At 40.6% G+C, this 22,700-nt stretch overlaps 1 protein-coding gene across 5 annotated transcripts in view; it reads left to right on the top strand.

Moving 5' to 3' along the window:
- The window catches only part of ARHGAP44 (Rho GTPase activating protein 44), a 187,179-nt gene that overhangs the window by 78,900 nt on the left and 85,579 nt on the right, over window positions 1-22,700 (top strand). For all 5 annotated transcript variants that reach the window (XM_037001383.2, XM_037001381.2, XM_037001380.2 and 2 more), the window contains 2 exons: window positions 15,638-15,677; window positions 16,075-16,179. In XM_037001383.2, coding sequence (XP_036857278.1) covers window positions 15,638-15,677; window positions 16,075-16,179 — 145 coding nt within the window. The remainder of the gene's footprint in view (window positions 1-15,637; window positions 15,678-16,074; window positions 16,180-22,700) is intronic.

The following is a 22,700-nucleotide window of genomic DNA, read 5'->3' as shown; positions in this document are numbered from 1 at the left end:
CCACCACTCCAGCCTCTGCTCTGCTCTGCTCTCCTGCAGCCTTGCAGCCCTGCCACTGTGTCACGCCCAGAGCACTGGGCAGAGCTCTTTTTACAGAGTCAACAGCCATGTATTGCCCACAGGTGTGCAGTGAGCTAGTCAACAAGGGCCAGGTGAGAAACCTGGCCACAGGAACCCTCATTTTATCCACACTCCACCCCTCGAGGATCCTCTCCTCTCAATCTATGTGCCCTTAGTCCTCTGCAATGGTCCCTGTGCAGGGAAGCTCGATGTTCTCTAGCCTCTCCAGCAGAGAGTCTTGCAGACACACAGGCCAGACTCGTGGCTCTGTCTCTGACCTCTGCCTCTTTAGTCTTAATGGTTGGAACTCCTGCTCTGGTTTCAGCTGTTGCCATAGCTCCAGTAAGATCCTATTTGGCTTCCTGTCTAATTTCCTTCCATCTACTCCTGCCTATATCAAATCAACCCACATCTGGGTCCTCATAACTCTCATGAGGCCCCTCAAATTCCTCCTGTGAGTAACAGGTCTTATTTCTTTCTGGGTTCTCGTTGCTTCAGCTACTGCATGAGTTACCTCACATTTTGTAATTGCTGCCTCAAGGCAGGCTGCACTGTCAGGGAAGGCAACTTTCCCATCTCTGATCCCTACAGAACAATTCCATCCACCCCTAAGTCCCAGAGCCACCGGCTCAGCCTGAGTACAGGGGCGGACCATAGAGTGCTCCCCCACCTGGGGAGGGGGCTGCTCCTCTCCTTGGGGAATTTTCAGCTGCTGGGTCTTTATTTTCTTTACAACCACTGGGCATGCTTTCAATACAGGAGGTGCCATTGCCTCTGGCACCACCCCTTCATCCTTCCCCAGCTCCTCCATTTCTGGGACTGATGCCACCTTTCTCTCCACTCAAGTGCCTCCTCTGCTATAGTGCCTCGCAGCAATGCCAGCTCAGTCTTCAGAAGCTCTCTTACCTTCAGCTCAATGCTTCGCAGCTGACGTTCTCGTGCCACCTCCGCCTGTGCATCCCTCAGGAGTTTGTCTTCTTCTTTGATGGACTCTTCCTCCTCCAAAACACCTGGCAGCGCTGCTGTCTTGTCTCCAATAGCACCTTGCTGCCGGCGCTCTCATGCTGCCCCCTCCCACATCAAGGCCATCTCCTTCCTCAGGGAATCCACAGAGGTTTGCAGCTCGTGTTCTCGTGCCGCCATTTCTTGTGTCTTCTCTGTAGGCCTTTTTAAGACTGAGAAGCAGCCAACCCACAGTCCCTGCTGCCTCCTGGGCACTCTACTTCTCAAAGGATCTGCTTACTATACCAAGAGCCACCCCTACTGCCTCAGGTGTCACCTCCACTTGCCTCCAGTCCTGGGGTGGGGCCCAGTCCTCTAGGAGGCAAGCCACCTCAGACCACATACCCATTGAGGGATGATCCCCTGTTTCCCCATTCTCAGGGGCAGCCTGCTGAACCACCCCTCCCATAACGGCAGCCTGTCTTTTTCTTTGGTCAACAATGAACCCTGCTGACTTTCACCAATTGTCTTTCCAATGGATTTCAGACCCGGGCAAGTTTGCTATGGATTCAGTGTGACCAAAGAAATTGACGGCAAAACGTTCTTTGGGGTGAAAGGGTTATACCCAACTTTATTTCCAGGTGGCAGGTCAGTTACTAGAATCCCATTCAGTCAGAGTGAGTCTGTATATGCAGCAAGCCAGTCTCTGCCTCTGGGCCCCTCTGTCCACACAGCCGTCCTCTGGGCCTGTCTCCACAGTCATCCCACACAGCCATCCTCTGGGCCTCTGTCCTCACCGCTGCCACCACTCCAGCCTCTGCTCTGCTCTCCTGCAGCCCTGCCACCATGTTGTGTGCCCACAGGTGTGCAGTGAGCTAGTCAGCCAGGGCCAGGTGAGAATCCTGGCCACAGGAACTCTCATTTTATCCACACTCCAGCACAAGATCCTTTCCCTTCAAAGGAGAGAATTTGTTGCCTTCTGATCTGTGTAGCTTATTTACATGAAGTTGATGTGTTAATAGTTGCTGTAGCTAGCTGTCAAGATGCACTGAAACTCAACTCTTTTAAGAAAGTAATAAAAACTTAAAAGAAAATGTTTATATGTATGTGTAATTTATAATACATTTTATGGTATCTCACCTGAGGGTTTCAGTGCCAGAAAGGCTCACTACGGATTCAGTGAGATGGAGAAATTTTAATGGAACTTCTTGGGGTAAAAGGGTTTATACCTGGCTTTATTCTCCTGGCAGTAGGTGTAGCACTAGAATCACATCTGCACGCAGCAGTCTGCAGGTCCACAGTCCACCTCCGTCTCTGCCTCCACCCAGAGCACCAGGCAGAGCTCTTTATATAATAACTAAGTCAATAATAGCACATTGCCTACAGGTGTGCAGGCAGTAGCCTAGCAGCAGGCCAATTACATCATCAAGTGGTTTAGGGTCAGGTGAGGATCCTGGACGTGGGAGCTTCAATTTTCCCCACAATGAAAATTTTTTCATATTTGTTAATCATTATGTTATTTTAGGAAGTGCTATTCTTTAGCTCATTTTTTTTATAGAGTTTTTTTTTCATTGACTTGTAGGAGTTCTTGATACAGTCTGAATGTTAATCCTTTGGCAGTTATATTTTCTTACATCTTTTTCCATTTTTTGAGTGACTTTTCACCTTTTTTCAACCCCATAACAGAAGTTGTTAATTCCCTTGTAAATATATTAATTATTCTTTTCTCTTATGGTTAATCTTTATTTTTTTTCAAAAGTCTTATCCTATGGTCAGAAATATAAGGCACCCTTACATAGAATTCGTGCCTCATATCGAATTTACCGAGTATCATAATTCTTCCAAGTGGTAAAGACACCTCAAGACAAATGCTGGGCATAGAAGCCACAGGGCATAAATCTGAAAAGAAGTAAAAAGCTAACCTTTTCAAACAATAAGGCTTCTCTCTCACTTACCAACTCAACATTTCCCTGTATGGCCCCGGAAGATGACTGGTTAGCCAGAGACGGGTAAGATTCCTCAAGGGAGGAACAACCTAAGACAGGCACAGTCGCAGGGGGGCCATCAGGTGAGAAAATGGGGATCAACAGAGGTGAGGCTTAGAACCTCCCCCACCCCTGTTCTGAGAGAAATCTTCTGCATCTGTGGATGTTTTATTGCCCTTGTCTAGCTTGGATTAACACATAGTCTACAGGCACACACCTGATCATCTACATTTGCTCTCATACAACACTAAACTATGTTTTCTACCTTTATCTTGTATCTACCTACCACTTCAGCATTTTATTAAAAATAATAATAGAGAAATGTATCCACATATAAATCAAGTATAAAAATCAAATGAATATTCATATTTGAACTGACTGTTTATAGTTCATAATGCATGATCAAAACCAAAAGCTTCTGTGATGACTGCCCTTGTAATGTTCACCATGTAACTTATTCACTATGTAAGAATTTGTTCTCCATGTAAGAACTTGTTTGTTATGCTTCAGAAGATTGGAGACTGATGAAAATTAGGCTTGGGGTGAATTAATGATTGTGCATTGAGCATTAACCCCCCTATACAGAATTTTATTGTGGTTAACAACCATTTGATCAATAAATATGAGAGATGCCCTTACAAAAAAAAAAAAAAAAGTACACACTTCCAATTGTAAAATAAATAAGTAACCGGGATGTAATGTATAGCATAAGGAATATAGTCAAAATATTGTAACAACTTGGTATGGTGATAGCTGGTACCTAGAATTATCATGTATATAAATGTTGAATCACTGTGTTGTACACCTGAAACTAATGTAATACTGTGTGTCAACTACCCTTCAATAAAAAATACTTATCTAAAAAAAAAAAAAGAAATATAAGGCATTCTTTATATATTTTCCCTGAAGTTTTAATGTCTTGCCTTTTACATTTAAGTCTTTAAGTAATTGGAACTTGGATTTTATGCTTGGTGTTGAGTAGAACACCCTTCCTTCCTTCCCTTCCTTTCCATTCTTTCTCTCTCTCTTCCTGTTGACCTAGCACTATTGTCTTGCCAGTGGATTTCAGTGAGACTGAGGAATGACAATGGAATGTTCTTGGGGTGAAAAGGTTTATTACCCAGTTTGGTCTCCCAGCACTAGGTAGAGCACTAGAATTATGTGTGCATCCAACAGTCTGCAGATCTGCAATCCTCCTTGGTCTCTGCCTCCACCCAGAGCACTGGGCAGAGCTCTTTCTACGGTGACTCAGTCAATATTAGCTAATTGCCTGTGGGTGTGGAAGCAGTAGCCCAGCAGCAGACCAGTAACATCATCAAGTAGTTTAGGGTCAGGTAAGGATCCTGGCCATAGGAACCTTCACTTTGTTCACAACTATGTATTGAATAACTCATTTTCTCTCCCCTTTAACCCAGTCTGGGACCATACCTCTACCATCTATCATTTGTGTGTTGTGTGGGTGAGGGCGGAGGTGGTGTCAGTTCCTAGACATTCTCTTCTGTTTCTATGTTCAGTGTGAACATTGATATAATACTGACTTAATAACTCTGACTTTAGTAAGTTTCAGTATCTGGTAGTGAAGTTCCAACTTATTCTTTCTAAGGAAGAATCATGCTTCTTAAGTCTTTGCATTTCCATATAAACTTTAGATTCAGATTAAGCTTGTTAAGTTAGTTTTAAAAAGTCCTTATTTATTGGATCTACACTGTTGGAACTCAACCAAGAATTAGGAGAAGTGCAAGCTGTAGCGCTCCAAAATCTTACGACTACAGACTATCTACTGTTTAAAGAACATATGGGATGTGAACAGTCCCCAGGAATGGGTTGTTTTAATTTGTCTGATTTCTCTCAGACTGTTCAAGTTCAGTTGGACAATATCCATCATATCATAGATAAGTTTTCACAAATGTCTAGGGTGCCTAACTGGTTTTCTTGGTTTCACTGGAGATGGCTGGTAATTATAGGTCTGCTTTGGTTATGTAACTATATTCCTATTATGTTAATGTGTGTATGCAATTTAATTAGTAGTTTAAAACCTATACATGCTTAAATTACTCTACAAGAAGATATGTCAAAGAAATAATCAATCTTCCCATGTTATCTTCCGTCTGCTACTCCTATAGCTTTTCTTCTTCCTTCCTAATTACAACCCTTAAATAGAATTCATGCCTCATATCGAATTTACCGAGTATCATAATTCTTCCAAGTGGTGAAGATACCTCAAGACAAATACTGGGCATAAAAGCCACAGGGCATAAATCTGCAAAGAAGTAAAAAGCTAACCTTTTCAAACAATATTGCCTCTCTCTCACTTACCAACTTTACATTTCCCTGTATGGCCCCGGAAGATGACTGGTTAGCCAGAGACGGGTAAGATTCCTCAAGGGAGGAACAACCTAAGACAGGCACAGTTGCAGGGGGGCCATCAGGTGAGAAATTGGGGATCAACAGAGGTGAGGCTTAGAACCTTACCCCCGCTGTTTTGAGAGAAATATTCTGCATCTGTGGATGTTTTATTGCCCTTGTCTAGCTTGGATTAACATTTAGTCTACAGGCACATACCTGATCATCTAAATTTGCTCTCTTACAGCACTAAACTATGTTTTCTACCTTTATCTTGCATCTACCTACCACTTCAGCATTTTATTAAAAATAATAATAATAATAATAATAATAAGGGAGAAATGTGGGATTCACATATAAATCAAGTATAAAAATCAAATGAATATTCATATTTGACCTGATTGTTTATAGTTCATAATGCGTGATCAAAACTGAAAGTTTCTGTGATGAATGCCCTTGTACTGTTCACCATGTAAGAACTTATTCACTATCTAAGAACTTGTTCATTATGCTTCAGAAGATTGGAGACTGATGAGAATTAGGCTTGGGGTGGATTAATGATTGTACATTGAGCATTGAGTCCCCTATACAGAATTTTATTGTTGTTAACAACCATTTGATCAATAAATATGAGAGATGCCCTCTCAAAAAAAAAGATTATTGTATTAAACCATCACTGTCCTGATATTAAAATGATGATTTTTCTTACAAAAAAAAAAAGTCCTTATTTAGATTTTTTTATTGAACCTGCATTTATATGACAGCTGGCTGATAGGTTTAAAAAATTAATTCTCCTGTCTTGCCAATGGGTTTCAGCCCTGGGCAAGTTCACTATGGATTCAGTGAGACTGAGGAATGACAATGAAATGTTCTTGGGGTGAAAGGGTTTATTACCCAGCTTCATGTCCTGGCAATAGGTTGAGCACTAGAATTGTGTGTGCATCCAGCAGTCTGCAGGTCTGAAATCCTCCTCCATCTCTGCCTCCGCCCAGAGCCCTGGGCAGAGCTCTTTATATAGCAACTCAGTCAATAATAGCTTATTGCCTACAGGTGTGGAAGCAGGCCAGTTACATCATCAAGGAGTATATTTTAGGTTCAGGCGAGGATCCTGGCCATAGGAACCCCAACTTTCCCCACATCTCCCTATCTATAAAGGGAGTATATCTCTTGATTTGTCTGTGTCAATATCTTTTCCTAATTTCTTTCTCCATAAAGTTATTTCCCATCTTTATTAAATTTATTCCAAGTTTCTTTATTAAATTATTTTTAAAATTAGGTTTTCTACATATTTACTGGTTTTTGATATATTGCTGTTCTATCCAACCACCTTTCTAAGCTTTCATTATTTTCAATAGTTTATATTGATTATGTCAGTCTAGGTTCTTTTCACTTTTTAAATCTATTTAGTTGCTTACTGAACTGAGTAGACAGTGGTAGTAGGTATAGCTGTCTATTCTTATAAAAGGAATATTTTTAACATGTAAATAAAAGTAATGTTTTATAGGTACTTTAAAAAATCAGAATAAGGGTTTTCCTTATTTTTTCTATTTTTCATGAATAGACATTGAATTGTATTAAATATTTTGTCTGTATTTGAGATTGTCATGTTTTATCCTTTAATCAGTCAATGTGATGAATTATACTTGGTGATTTCTAAAGTTAGACAGCTCTTGCATTCCAGCAATTCATCTAACTTGTTCATAATATGCTAATTTATTTTGTTTAGGATATTTGTATCATTATTAATATATAAAGGCTGATCTGTGGTTTTCCTCATTGGTCCTTGTCTGGTTTTGGAGTTGTTACACTTGTCTCAGAATGAGTTGCTTCTTTGTCTGTTATTTTTAAGGATTTGTATAAGTTTGGAAAGAGACATTTCTTGAAAATTTGCATGTTAAACACCTTGTTTTTCTGTTTTCTTTTTATTAAACAGAAGATTTTTTAATGGGAAGATACTTAATGACTGGTTTAATTTCTTTAATGTTTAAAGGACTATTCAGACTCCCTATTTATTGAGTTGATTTTGGCTTGCTTTATATTTCTAGCTGTTTGACCATCCTTGTCTAAGTTTTCAAATAAAGTTGTCATAATTTTCATTTATCTTTTTGATTCTGCAGAGTCATTGGTTATATTCCATTTTTATTTCCTATTATTATTTGTTCCCACTTTTATTTTTCTTCCCCTGGACCAGTCTTAAGGAGATTTTCTATTTTGTTAGTCTTTTCGAAGAATTAACTTTTGACCTTGTTGATGTTATTATATGACTTTCTTTATTTTACTAATTTCTTCTCTTATTTTCTTTATTCTCATTTCTTGAAATTTATTCTGTTTATACTTCTCAAGTATTTTCAGCCTCTTTTCTAATATAAGCATTTGAATTTCTATATTTTTTAAGTATCCATTTACTTGCTGACAGGTTTGATATGCAGTATTGTCATTTTTCTACTCTAAATATTTAAAATTTTTAAGTTTATTTTTAACCTGTGAGCTATTTAAAATTGTTTTAAGGTTTCCAATTTTTTTTTCAATTTTAACTTTTTTTCTTATTGATTTCAGCCTAAATTGTATAGAGGTCAGAGAACATCTGTGTGGCATCTGTTCTTTGATGTTTGTTGATATTCTTTAAAAGCTAATATGTGGTTAATTTTTGGAAATGAATTCCTCTGTGCATGAGAAGAATTTATATTCTGTAGTGATTAGATTCAGGGTTCCATGTATGTCTGTCAAATAAATCCTGTTAAATTTTTCAAATTCTCTGTGTCTTCATTGTTTTTTCAGCTTTACTGCTCTTTAAAGAGGAATAATGACAATGATAACATCTATTATGGTAAATTTTTCAGGACTTCCCTAAGGTTTGATTAATTTTGATTTATGTATTCTGTGATTCTTATCATGTTATACCCAGTTTCAGAATTCTCATAGCTTTTGATGAGTTACACTTTTCTATCATACTGCAGTCCTTTTCTCTTACAATGTCTTTGTTTATTGTTCTTTTTTCTCTAAAGTTCATTTGGGCAGTATTAATATAATAATATATAGAAATAACCTGGTATATGTTCTCTTCTCTTCAGGCCTCTTGATTATTTTTATTTTAGATACAGCTCTTATAATTAGCACAGAGCTAGATTATTTTATTTCTAAAGTGAACATCTTTAGCTTTTAACTGGCACATCTCAATTGTTATTTTTAACTCCTCTAACAATCAAAAGCAGGAACTTAGAATACTTAAATTGCTCCTTAACTTAATATGGTATCATTGCCTAGTATCTGTTTTATCTTTACAAATTCTCTTTTGTTTTTAAAATTTACACAAAGTAAACTTTTTCAGTACAATTCTATGAGTTTTAACACATTCATAGATTTGTGTAACCACCACCACAAACAAGACATATATCTGTCCATCATCTTAAAAAAAAATTCCCTTTGTAGTCCAGCCTTCCTCCAGTGCAATCAATGTCATCCACTACTCCGTTCTATTTCTATAATTTTGCTTTTACAACATATCATATAAATGAAATCATTCAGTATGTATGAACCCTTTTGAGATTGGCTTTTTCACTGAGCATGTTTTTGACTTCCCTCCATATTGTAACATGTGTCTGTCATCCCTTCCCATTTACTGCTGAGTAGTATTCTATTGTTAATCACTTTACCTGTTGAAGGGCATTTGGGTTTTCACCAGCTTTTTGTTATTACACATGAAGCTGCTGTGAACATTCATGAGTTTTGTGTGTGTGTTTGTGAATGTGAATTTTCATTTCTCTGGAGCAGGATTGGTAGGTCATATGGCAAGTATATGTTCAAGTTGCTAAGAAACCACCAAGCTGTTTTTCACAATGGTGGTACCATTTTGGGTTGCCCCCACCCCAGCAATGTGTGAGAGTTCAGTTGCTCTCCATCCTCTCCAAAACAATATGGTTAAGGGTTTGGGCTTTTTTGTCATTGTTTTGCCATTTTAATAGTGTTATCTCGTTTGGGTATTAATTTTCATTTTTAATGGACAACTGGGAATTCTGTGTGTGTGTGTTTATTTACCATCTATGTATCTTCCTTGATAAAGTTTTGTTCAGATTTTTTGCCTATTTTTTAATAGGATTGTTTCCTTATTGCTGAATGTGAGAATTCTGTATAATTCTACATACAATTCTTTCATCATACATGTGATCTGCAGATATTTTCTTTCCATAGGTTTTTCATCTTCTAACACTGTCTTTTGTAGAGCAAAAGCTTTTAATTTTGATGAAGTCGAATGTATCATTTCTTTTCTTCTATCTATCATGCTTTTGATGTCACATCTAAGAACTCGTTGCCTAACCCACTGTCAAAGATATTTTGTCATGTTTTTCCAGACATTTTATAGTCTTATATTTTATATTTAAGTGTATGATCTGTACGAGTTACTTTTATATATGATGTAAAGTATGTGTCAAGGTTTGTACTTTTTGCATGTAAATATAAGTATTGTGTTGTACCAGCACAATTTGTTAGAAAGTCTCTTCTTCCTCCATTGAATTGCCTTTGTGCCTTAGTAAAAAAATCGGTCTGTTGTTTTTTTGTCTAGATCTATTTTCTTTATTCTGTAACATTGATTATCTTTCTATCCTTTAAATACATAATTTTATAGCAAGTCTTTAAAATTAGTAGTGAGTCCTACAAATTTATTCTTTTTTAAAAATGGTGTTAGATCTTCTTACTGTACAGGTTCATATCAATTTTAGAATCAGTTTGTCTATATCTACAACAAATCCTTTGAAATTTTGATTGGGACTGCATTTAATTTATGACTGATTTTGTAAATATTGACATCTTTATTACATTAAATCTTCCAGTCCACAGACATAGTACATCTCTACATTTATTTAGATCTTATTTGATCTCTTTTGCAAGCATTTTGTAGTTTCAGCATACATATTCTGCTCATATTTTGAGAGATGTATAGCTAAGTAGTTTATTTTTTAAAGCATTTGTCAATGGTATTTTATATTTTAACTCAATATTCATGTATTCATTACTAGCATATAGAAATAAAATATATTTTTGCATTTTAATCTCATGTTATACAACCTTGCTGAACTTCTTTATTCTAGTTTTTTGTGGGTTCCTTGATATTTTCTGCATAGACAGTAATGTCATCTGCAAAGAGGGACACTTTTATTTGTTCCTTTCAGACCTGTTTGCTTTTCATTTCCTTGTCTTGCTTTATTGCCCTGACTCCAACTTCTGATACCATGTGAGCATTAACTGCAGACATACTTGCCTTGATCCTGGTCTTATGTGGGAAAGCATCTAGTCTTCACCACTAGTATAATGTGAACTGTGGGGTGTTTTTGTGTTGGATTTCAGTTTGTTTTTGATGTTTTTCAGATGTTGTTTGTCAAGTTGAAGAAGTTCCCTTGTGTTTCTGGTTTTCTGAGAATGGGTATTGAATTTTGTCAAATGCTTTTCCTACATCAGTTGACATGATCATGTGGGTCTTTCTTGAATCTGTATTTAATTTGATGGATTACCTTATTTTCAAATCCCTGGAATAAACTTAACTTGGTCATAGTGAATAATTCTTTGTATATATTGTTGAGTTCTATTTGGTAATATTTTGTTAAGGATTTTTTCATCTATATTCACAAAGAATATTGTGTTGTCTCTTTTTTACTGTTTTTTGTCTGGTATTGGTATCAAAGGAGTACTAGTTTTATAAAATGAAATGGGAAGTGTTCTTACCTGTGTTCTGGAAGATATTGTGTACAACTGGTATTCTCTTTAAACATGAGTTAAAATTCTTTTGTGAAGTGGCTGGATCTGAAGTCTTTAGGGGGACTTTCAATCAATTTCTCAAGTTGTAGGGCTATTCAAATCACCTATTTCATATTGAGTGTATTGTGGTAGTTTGTGTTTGTTGAGGAATTAGTCCTTGTGAAATCTACAAGGGTTCTGTAAGTGATATTTCCTGTTTCAATCCGATTATTGGCAATTTGTATCTTCTTTTCTTTCCTCTTAATCTTGCTACAGGTTTTAAATGTTTCTTTTCAGAGAATCAGCTTGTTCTTTCATTGATTTTTCTCTATTTTTGTTTTTGTTTCCAAATTCATTCATTTCTCTCCTTTCTGATTTGCCTCATTCTCCTGACTTTGCATTTATTTCGGTCTACTTTTTATAGGTTGTTGCAGTAGGAACTTAGATTTTTAATTTGAAAATATTTCTCTTTTCTAATGTATGGATTCAGTGCTGTCATTCTCTTCCCAGCACTACTTTGGCTGTGTCCAATATTTTGATATGTTGCACTTTCATTTTTATTCAGTTCAGTATTTTTTGTTTATTTGCCTTGAGGTTTTCTCTTTGACCCATGGATTCATTGTAAGTATTTTATTTAGTGTTCAAGAACTTGGGTATTTTTTTTATCTTTCTGTTACTGATTTCTGTTTTAATTCCACTGTGGTCAGAGAATACACTGTATTTGATTTTAATTATTTCAAATTAATTGAAGTTTGTTTTATGGTCCCAGATGTTGTCTATCTTGATATATGCCCATGAGCACTGGGAATAATGTGTATTCTGCTGATGTTGGGTGGAGTGTTCTATGAATGTCAATTGAATTCTACTGGTTAGCAGAGTTGTGTTATTATATATTCTTGCTAATATTTATATCTAGCTGGTCTATCAGTTGTTGAGAGAGAGTGTGTTGAAGTCTCTAACTTAATTGTGGATTTGCCTATTTCTCCTTTCAGTTCTATAAGTTTTTGCTCCATATATTTTGCATCTTTGTTGTTTAGTTCATATACAGTTACGATTGTGTCTTCCTGGGGGGGTTGACTCTTATATTATGCTCCTTTTTGTCTCTGGTTATTTTCTCTGTTCTAAAGTTTACATCATCGGATATTAATATAGCCACTCCTGCTTTCTTTTTTTTTAAGAGGGGGAGAGAGAGAAAGAGAGAGAGAGAGAGAGCAGGGGGACAGAGAGACAGAGACAGAGAGAGAGAGAGAGCAGCGTGGTGCAGAGCGCTGTGCCTTTTATTGTGGCGGATCCGCTCAGCCTGCTGCCTTGGACTCCTGCTTTCTTTTGATTAATGTTTGTATAATGTCTTTTCCTATAATTTTACTTTCAACCTACCTATATCATTATATTTGAGATGATACCCTTGCAGATACCATATTTTTAATCCACTTTGCCCATTGCTGTCTTTTAACTGGTACATTTAGACTATTTATTTTTAGTATAGTTATAGTCATGGGTATGTTAAGGCTAAAGTCTACCTTTTTTCTTTTGTTGTTTCATGTTTATTGTTTTTAATTGCTTTGCTTCTTTTTCTGTCCTTTTTGTGGGTTAGTTTACTTTCTGATTTGTCTATAGTGTTTAAGTGTGTCTCCTTGTGTAGGATTTTTTGTAATGGCTCTAGGTATTACATTACTTATACATTGCATATCACAGATTACTGGTATTATCATTTTTTACCAGTAGAAACTTCTCTTTATGTCCCTTTATCCTCTCCCAACTGTAAGTATATTAAATATTTACTCTATACACATTTAGAACCACAGCACACAATATTGTAAGGTTTTTTCCACCATCAAACATAATTTAGAAAACTCAAGAAGAGAAATATTTTATTTAACCATTTTTGCTCACCTTGTTCTTTTTTCTTGATATTTCCAGATTCTTTCTTGTAGCATTTTTTTTTTTTCTATTGACAACTTTCTTTAGCAATTCTTTAAGTCAAGCGTGCTGATGGCAAATTTTGTTAGTTTTCCTTTATCTGGGAATATCTTGATTTCTCCTTCATTCCTGAAGGATATTTTGTCTGGATATAGCAGTCTAGGCTGGCAGTTCTTTTCTTTCAGTACTATCATTGTGGATTTGGTGTGCTACTTCCTTCCATCCTTTCTGGTTTTGCATCAGAAATCTGGTGTATTCAAATTGATCCTGCTGTTAATAAGTATTTATTTCTTGCTGTTCTCAAGACTCTGTCTTTAGTTTGCAGAAGTTTGTGAAGCTTGGTGAGAATTTTTGTGTGTGTGTTTATCCTGTTTGGGCTTAGCTTAGCTTCGTAAATATGTAGGTTTATATCTTTCACGGAGTTTGGAAAGTTTTCGGCCATTATTATTTTTTGAGTATTTTTTCAGCCCTCCCTTCTTTTTCCTCTTCTTCTGGGACTCTGAGGACATAAATATTTAATCTTTTGTTATCATCCCACAGCTCTCTGAAACTTTGGTTTTGTTTATTTACTGGTTTGTTCTACTTTTGCTCTATTGTTCAGACTGAGAAGTTTCTACTGGGCTTTCTTCCAGTTCACCAATTCTTTCTTCTGCCTTCTCCATTCAATTAAAACCTGTCTCCTGGGATTTTAAATTTTGCATTATTATATTTTAGTAAATTAAATTTAAATTAAATTTAACTCTAAAATTTTCATTGCATTCTTTATATCTTCTACTTCTCTGAGACTTTCTATTTTTTTAAATTTGTTCCAAGCGTGTTCATAATTGCTCATTGAAGCATTTTTATGATGACTGTCTTAAAATCTGTTAGATAATTCTAGCATCTCTGTCATCTTGCTGTTGTTTTTTTTTTTTTTCATTCAATTTGAGATTTTTCTGGTTTTTGCTATGATGAGGAATGTTTTACTGAAACCTGGATATAATGTTTTGAAACTAGATTTTATATAAACTTTCTCTGACACCATTCCAGTAGGGGTAGAGAGACTTTTACTTTGTTATTGCCAAGTGGGAGTAGAAGTCCAGGTTCCCCACTTGACTGCCACACCCAAGGTGGGAAGGGGTGCTCCTCATTTCTGCTGGGAGTGAGTGGGGGTTGTGGCCCCCATTAGACCTTTGCTGATACCTCCCTGGCTGGGAGACCTAGGAGTGGCTTCTTAATGCTCACCCACTTGGCTTCCATTGATGCCACAGAAGAGGGTGGCCTGGTTGGCACTGGATGGCGATGGAAGTCCTGACTCCACTAAACCTCCTGGGACACTACCTCCGTGGGGAGGGGAGGGCTCCTTCATCACCACCAGGTGAGGTGAGTGTCCTGACTACTCATGGTTTCCACTGTTACGGTGGGAGGGGAGGCTTGTGTGCCTGTTCCAGCCTGATGAGCCTGGAAGGCTGGGCTCCTTACTCAGCCTTTGCTGGTGTGGGTGGGGCAGGGTGGCAGATTTTTTTCCTGTAGTGCTTGGCAGGAGTGAGCAGTTATTGTCTAGTCATTTTCTGTCTTGCTGTGCTGCTGCTTTCCTGATCCTTTGACTACAGTAACCAGGAGTTTGTTGGGCTTCTTTTGTCTGCACCCGTTGGTATTTCAGGTCATGGTTTCTTAAGCTCCAAGTCTGGAATATATGAAGCAAGAAGTCCCCGCATGTCATTCCTGGGTGTGATGATCCCTGGCCAGGGTGCCTCTTCTCCACCTTGCAGATTTGCTTATTTGTTTTATATATAAGGTCCTGAGGTGATTTTTTTTTTTTTTACTTAATGGAAGGGATAGGTAAAATCAGTTTAATCCATCTTCCCAGAAGCAGAAGTCCTCTCACTGATTCTGTTAATGTATCATTTGTTTTTAAACATTTTACACGTTACAATCTTTGATAATTCCAGTCACTGGAGTTCTCTATATGTTGTTTCTTCTTTCTCTGTATTCTTAGTGTTGATTAGTTTTCACGTGAATTTGCAATTTGCGTGAGTAGGGGTGGGGAGTGGAGGGAGAGAGAGAGAGAGGGAGAGGGAGGGACAGAAGGAGGGAGAGACACATGTGTGTGTGAGAACTCACTGGCTGAACCTGATCTCTAAAGATTTGCATTCTCCTCTGATGTGAGCCAGGGGTTTGCTAACAGGTTGAGGCCACTTCAGCCAGTGTTCAGGCTCTTTCCCTGAGTGTTCATCTCAGGTTCAAGGCCCCACTTTCTGGTAGGCCTGCTCTTGGTGCTGGATCTCAGGGGTGGCATTTGCCTTCATCACTTGGACACAATGCTTTCTCCATGTTTGCTGATCTCTGCTAAGATTTCTTTTTAGCTTATTTGTTTCAGGTGAGGCCAAGGATATGGATGGGGAAACATACTTAATTCTGTTACCTAAAAAAAGAAAATGAGAACAAAAGAAGTGTGTTTGCTGTCAGTAGCGGGAGACTCCTCAGAGAATCCTGTTTGCCAGAGTATTTAAGGTCCCTGGTAAATCCCAGTATTGTCTGTATTTTCTCTTGGTAGAGAATAAACTAATGTCTGTTTTTCTAGCCTCCCTATAAGAGAAAAGAGTAGGGAGTAAGTGTGAGACTATGTTCCTAGCCATTTTTTTTTTAACTAATATGTTTCTTAATTTTTTCTTTAGGGCAGAAAAGACCGAAGTTCTGAGCGAAGATCTTCTTCAGGTAAGGTTGTTGCTAGTCCTCAGCTCATAGACACCAAAGATGCTTCCCCTTGAAAACCGAGCCATTTCCAATGCTGTTTAAACCGCTCAAACTGCTCCTCCTACAATCTGTTTAGAGACACATGTTTATCCTTTACAATAATACCTTGCATTTTAAATACTGGTTTAGGTAAGATTTCTCAGGAGACATTTAACGTTTCACTGCCTGGTTAGCAGAGAGGCCCAGAGTCTGCGACCACGTCCCCTCCAGATCTCAGATGTTAGACGTTGTCTCCCCATAAGTCCTTGCGGGAATGTGGGTCAGCCTTCTTTCCCTGATTGGACCCCACCTCTCCTGACCTTGCCCTCCTGACCTTGCTCTCCTGACCCACTGCCACCGCCCACTGCTCTGTCTGCAGGTGGAGAAGCGCCTGGAGCTGGTGAAGCAAGTCTCCCACAGCACGCACAAGAAGCTCACCGCATGTCTCCAGGGCCAGCAAGGGGCAGAGGCTGACAAGCGTTCCGTAAGTGCCCTCCCACCCCAGGCAGCTTAAAACATGCCCACTGAGGGCGGGGGCCCACCCTGGGGGGCTGTGTTCAGTGTGGCTGCTTATACAGGCGCACCTCGGAGATATTGTGGGTGGGTTCCATGCTACTGCAATAGCACAAATATCTCAGTAAAGTAAGTCAAATGAGTGTCTTGGTTTCTCAGTGCATATAAAGTCATGTCTACACTCTACTGTAGTCCATTAAGTGTATAATAGCTTTATGTCTAAAAAAAGTGCATACCTTAAAAAATGCTTTTTGCTAAAAAATGCTAACCATGATTTGAACTTTCAGCAAATTGTGATCTGATCACAAATTGCCATAACAAATATAATAATAACAAAAATGTTTGACATATTGTGAGAATTCCAAAATGTGGCACAGAGACACAACGTGAGGGGATGCTGTTGGAAAAATGGTGCCGGTGGACTTGTTCTGCACCAGGTTGCCACAAACCTTCAATTTGTTTAAAAAAAAGGCAGTGTCTGCCGAGCACAGTAAAGGGAAGCCCCATGAAATGAGGTCTGCCTGTACAGCCTCTCCATGAGTGCCAGCCTGTGGTGTGTTTCTACTGTGGCAGCCCTTCCCACCTCTCCTGCCCTTTGACCCTGTCTGGAGTGCCCTGGCCCTCAGCAGACAAGGTGCGGTCCCTCTCCTGTCCTCCCCAGCCAGAGCAACCGGGAGGATGGCGCCTTTAGGGAAGCTCTCACCTTTCCCTCCCCACTGCCTCAGCTCATCCCTAGATTCCATTGCTTCTATAGTGTCTTGAGATCTCATGGAAAAAACTACTATAGTTTTGGAGGTTTGAGGCTCTATAAAGGCCTATGTGAAAACTATTTTTGCTATATAATGAAACAATATAAGGAGCCTGCTGAGTGGAGGTGCTCTGGTGTCCATGCATGTAACCTATGGTGTTGCACAATGTGGTTCCACTGAACAGTCCTGGGTGCAAACAGCTGTTGCAGGCTTCCTCTCTCCTCAACCCCATGAAAGATTAAAAATATTATTAGATGTTCTCTTGGCTTTATTATGGGGGATATGCAGTCTCAGTCTCAGAGGGTTTTTCCTCCTTGAATTTACAGTAGGCATGTTTGGTGCCTGTTGGTTTTCTCCGACCTGAGTTATCACTGACTTGTGCTTCTTGGTGGTCTGAGCCCTCCCAGCCTATCATGGCCTCAGTTCTGTTGACTGTCGTGTCACATGCCTGCTTCATCTATCTCAGGCTGCTGGACAGGAACCCGCTCTGCTTGTTCCATCAAGCATTCAGTTTTCATTTCAGCCCTGGTTTCTTCTTTCTTAATCTTCCCAGCAGGCATCACTTATGTATAGTAGAAAGAGAATGTTCACAGCTTTGGAAAATGTCTATGTCAGTAATTCTGTGTGTATCAGGAGTTTCAGGAAGGGGAACCTGAATAGTTCAAAGGGAGAGTTTGCCAAGTTGTTTTGACATGAAACCCTGTCATCAAATACCTTTATATGGAATTCCAGGAACTGTGCTGGGTCGGGGCCTGCAGCCAGGCCTGCCTAGGACCCACCGCCTTTCTTTTGTTCCAAGAAGCATCATCTTTAAAACAACTGGTCTACAGTTTATCTTGGTATCCAGACTAATATCTGAAGATTACTACCAGGAGCTTGAAACTGGCTTTCGGTGTCAGTGGGCTGATTACTACTGATATATTTTTATGGCATAAAGTAAAATTGCCTAGACGTGTAGGGTTTTCACTGGATTGAGGGTCTTGCAGATTTTATCAGTTAAGAGACATTGGCCCCCTGAATGTTCTAAAATGTATTGTCTTAATAGGAAATTGGAGACTTGGCAAGGCCAACTGGTCAGAGCATGATTGGCATTGACAGTTCCCCAGAGGATGGGTCTTGACATCCCTCCCAGGGCCCTGTGAGGAAGCACCAGGGCCAAGACTCCAGCATCTTTGCTGTTTCTTCTAAAGTAACACATCAAGAGATTTAATAGGAAGTATGACCCTTGTTAATTACCTCAAGCAGTGAAATACGGGCCCAGTTCTTTGCCATGATTAGGCGAAGAGATGTGTCAAGGTCTAAGGAATGGGCAAAAAGAAAACAATAAAAAGAGGGAAACTTAAAAAAAATAGAGGAGAACAGGATAAATGGGGATGAGGGAATGAATGAACAAACAGCAGCCAGAGAAGTGAGGTGTGAAGAGAGGGTCAGGTTAAGGGAAGGAGGCCAGCTGAAGCACGCATGTGCAGTCCCAGCATCTCAGGGGCTCAGGATCCGGAGGGATGTCAGTGGCCTCCAGGCAGCATCTGCATTTTATGTGAGCACATGTAAATTACTTTTTGCCGCCTCCTTTATAGCAAGCTCATTGATTAGCCCTTTAGAACTTTAGTTACAGTTTCCAACACTAAAGCTTTAGAGGTGTGGCTCTGAAATCTGCAGCCGGCTGTCACATGGGAGGGGGCAGGAGGGTGGGGTTTTGTTACCGCCTTTGCAATGAGCAGCACAGTATTATCTGGTGGGTATTGAGTTCTCCTGGATGCCTTATGTGGCATGGAGGGTGGATAGAATGTGAATTAGGTTCCCATGCTGCCTTCTTTAGTCTAGGCGAATAGCCAGACTAAAATTCATAAATGCTTAGGACTTATCAGTATAATGAACATGTTACGTTTCTCACCGTCCCGGCATTTCTTACAGGGAGATCATGTTCAGCAAATACACTGTTAGCATGTGAAAGTCTTTCTCCACCTTCCACCAAGAACACTTCAAAGTACCAAGTCTGCCACGCAAGGCAGTATATGTGCTAAGTCACAGGCAGATTCCTGTCCTGTGGAAGCTGCGGTCCAGAGAGAAGCAGCCGTCACGCAGAGGTCGTTAGCTACTCACAGAGTTCTCAGTGCTGAGAGGAAAAGCTGGTGTGGATTTCCTTGAGGAAGTGGGTAAATGTGCCTCCAGGACAGAGGACAGCCTGTGCAGAGTTTCTAGAGGCAGGAGGGAGCTGGGCATTTTTGAGAAATGAGAAGGTGGCCAGAGTGAGAATGGAGGACCCCACAGCTAGGGCAGGATGTGGGATGGCAGGGGACCCTGTTGCACCTTGCAGGCCTTGGTAAGGATTTAGACTTTGTCCTCAATAGCCATGTTTCAATCAGGAGTAGGATGATCAGATTTATTGGCGATTGTGGGAAGAGTGGATAAGTGGGGGACAGGGTGGTAGTAGGGGACAGTTAGAAAACTTGGGGAGCAGTCTGGGTGAGGTGAGGTGGGGACAGTGCAGAGGGAGAGAAATTGGCAGATACCAGTGCAGAGTACCGGAGCTGGCAAGTGAGTGGATGTGGGGTAAGAGGAAAGCAGGGTGTCTCAAGGCCCCTCTCAGTGACTGTTGAGGCCGTGTGCTGAAGAGGTGACCGAAGGAGAAAATGGCCCTTGAATCCGGAACCCCAGGGGCTGTGGTGCTGAAGTTCAGCAGGAGGGGAGCTGGCAAAGGAAGCAGGGAAGTTGAGAATGGTGTGTGAATCTACCCGCTTGCTCACATCTAAATCCCAGGCACCTTCCTGTACTCTCCGTTTCCACAGCCCCACACCCAGACTCTCAGTAAGTCCTGCTGTCTCTTCCTCCAAAGAATTCCCATTTGCTTCTACGTTTACCCCCCGGGTCCATGCAACTGTCATCACCTGCTGGAGCACAGTGATTCCTTGGCAGGTCTCCACTCTTCCCTTCATAAGCCATTCTCTGAGGCAAGCCCGAATGTTTAATATGGAAATCCAGTGATGCCTGCTCTCTCCTGCTTAAACCCTACCTGAGGATTCCCACCGAGGAATGAAATGCAAACCCCTTACCTGGGCCCTGGGCTCCTAATGCCTTGTTCCCCTGCTTCTCTGAGCTCTGCTCTTGCCCTTCCCTCCCCCCCCCCCCCACCCACCATTCATCGCTGGCCAAGCACTGCCCTGTACTGATGAGTCCTGGCTCCTCTCCACTGTGGGAACTGTGTGCTTGCTCTGCCCTCTGTATGGGTGATTCCTACCCAGCATCTCAGGCCAGCGCCACTGCCTTCCTTTCTCAGCATGGATGTCACCTTCTCAGTGTCGTTTCCCTTACACCTGTCGTGTTTTGCTCCCTCCCTCCCCTATTTAATTTCTCTCACATCGTGTATCATTCTCTGAAACCATTGTGGTCGTTTCTTTTGTTCATGTTCCCCATCACTGATCTGTGGGGGATCTTGTGTTTCCATCAAGGCCATATCCCAGGACTTTCCTTCCCTTAATTCATGGCATTAATGCCTGGAATGGGGCCGGCCATAGGGTAGGCAATGCTAAAAATAACCATGTCGTGCATGGATGGTCCTTAATTTGAGGCATGGAACCTGCCTAATGTATCAGCAAGTCAGCTGGAATCCCTCCTGTTCTATGCAGAAACAATGTAGCTTGATGGTTCTGAATTTAAGCTCTGGAATCTGATGACCTAAGGTTGAAGCCCAGCTCTCCTCCTTCCTGACTATGCCTGATCTTGGGCAAGTCCATTACCTCCATGTGCCTTGGTTTCTTCATTCGGAAAATGTAAGAACAATGATGAATTCTTCCCCAGTAAGACTGTTTGAGAGATCGGTGAAGTCATGTGTGTAAAAATGCCTAGCACAACACTTACCATGAGTAAATATTAAAGAAATATAACCTGCTTTTGTTAATATGCCCCCCCTGTTACGCTGGAATGACCATTTTGAGAGCCACTGAGCCCCAAGCAGCAACAAGTCTGGCCTGTGTCTTTTGGGGGATGAGCCAAAGAAGAGCTAGTTGCCAGGCTTGAAACTAGAGGATAGTAGACAGCCATTTTCAGAGATGGAGAATATGGAGAGAGAGAGAGAGAGAGAGAGAGAGAGAGAGAGAGAGAGAGAGAGGGAAGAGGGAGAGGGAGAGAGAGAGAGGGAAGAGGGAGAGGGAGAGGGGGAGAGGGAGAGGGGGAGAGGGAGAGGGGGAGAGGGAGAGGGAGAGGGGGAGGGGGAGAGGGAGAGGGAGAGGGGGAGAGGGAGAGGGGGAGGGAGAGAATGAATGTGTGTGTGTGTGTATGTATTTGGGAAGCATGGTGGATATTAGAGTAAGACTTTCTGTCTCTGAGTCATCCTACAAACTGTGTTGCTTATGCCCATGGTATTTTTAGTGAGAACAGCCATCTCAGACAAGTCAGACTGACTACTTCCAAATGCTGGGACATCATGTCTTTTCTTCCCTCAATTCTTAAGTTTCTCTCGGTACTCTAGAATCGGGGAAAAGTTTATTTCAGCAGCTTCCCTTTGACCTGAAAAATCACTGGCCAGGATGAAGCTTGCTCAATTGGTCAAATCTTTTTACTGGGGTATGAATATTCACCTGGATATTGGGTGGCTCTCAGCCTAGATCCTTGTCAGTGGAGAGAAACCAATTTCAGCAGCTTTTCTCGATCTTTGGGAAATTTAGTCCTTCCAGAATGCAGTAGCCTCACACATGAAGTGGGGGTGAGCAGAATATGGACCCCTAAACACACACACACACACACACACACACACACACACACACACACACACACACACAGGGTTTGAACTATGTGAGGGTCCACTTATACGTAGATTTTTTTCAATAAATATATTGGAGGAAAACTTCTTGGAAATTTGTAACACTTTGAAAAAACACTTCTTTTCCTCTAGCTTACTTTATTGTAAGAATGCAGTATACAATACATCTAACACAAAAGTACAAGTTAATTGACTATGTTACCATTAAGGCTTCCAGTCAACAGTGTGCTGTTAGTAGTTAAGGTTTTGGGGAGTCAAAAGTTACACATGGATTTTCAACCACACAGAGTGTTGGCATCCTTAACCTCCAGGTTGTTCAAGGGTCAACTTTATGTAACTGAATCTGCTTAGAATATTTATGGAAGGCCACACAAACAACTGGTCACTGTCATGGTCTCTGGTGAGGTAGCTGAGAGCTAAGGATGTGGGACTCTCTGGCACCTTTTGAGTTCTGTACCATAGGCATGTATTTCCTCCTCAGTTAATTTACTTGAGGTAGCATTGGTTTGTGAACTGACTCCTGTCCGCCAAGTGCTTGGTGAGACTGAAGAAAGAGGCAGCCACTCCAGATTGGGAGGTGGCAGGCTTAATAGGCAAGGGGACTTGAATATGAGGCTTATCTTGGGCAGCCACCAGATGAGTAGGTCTCTACTCCCACCAGTCAGAATCCTAAGTTGGTGTAGAGGCCTTAACTGGGTTTGGTCGTGTGTACCACACAGATGGTCTCAACAGCACCTTCTGTCTCGAGGCTGTGTCCTTGGGGCAGCTTCTAGCCTGGGGAAGGCAAGCACAGCACCCATTTCAAGGATAGGGGAGGGAGTGAGGAGCCCTCGATTGCGGGGTGAACCGTCGGCCATGTCCTCTCAAATACCTCCCCCCACAGACAGATAGATACAAGAGAAAACCAGAGAGAAGGGTTATCCTCCATGTTAAAATCCTAAGTGAAACAGGACTAACTTTCTCATTTTGTGGCACTTTGTCACT

The sequence above is a fragment of the Manis javanica genome, chromosome 4 (genome assembly GCF_040802235.1).
Source record: "Manis javanica isolate MJ-LG chromosome 4, MJ_LKY, whole genome shotgun sequence".
NCBI lineage: Eukaryota > Metazoa > Chordata > Mammalia > Pholidota > Manidae > Manis > Manis javanica.
Note: the sequence above shows the minus strand (reverse complement) of the source record. Positions and strands in the feature narration are given on the sequence as shown.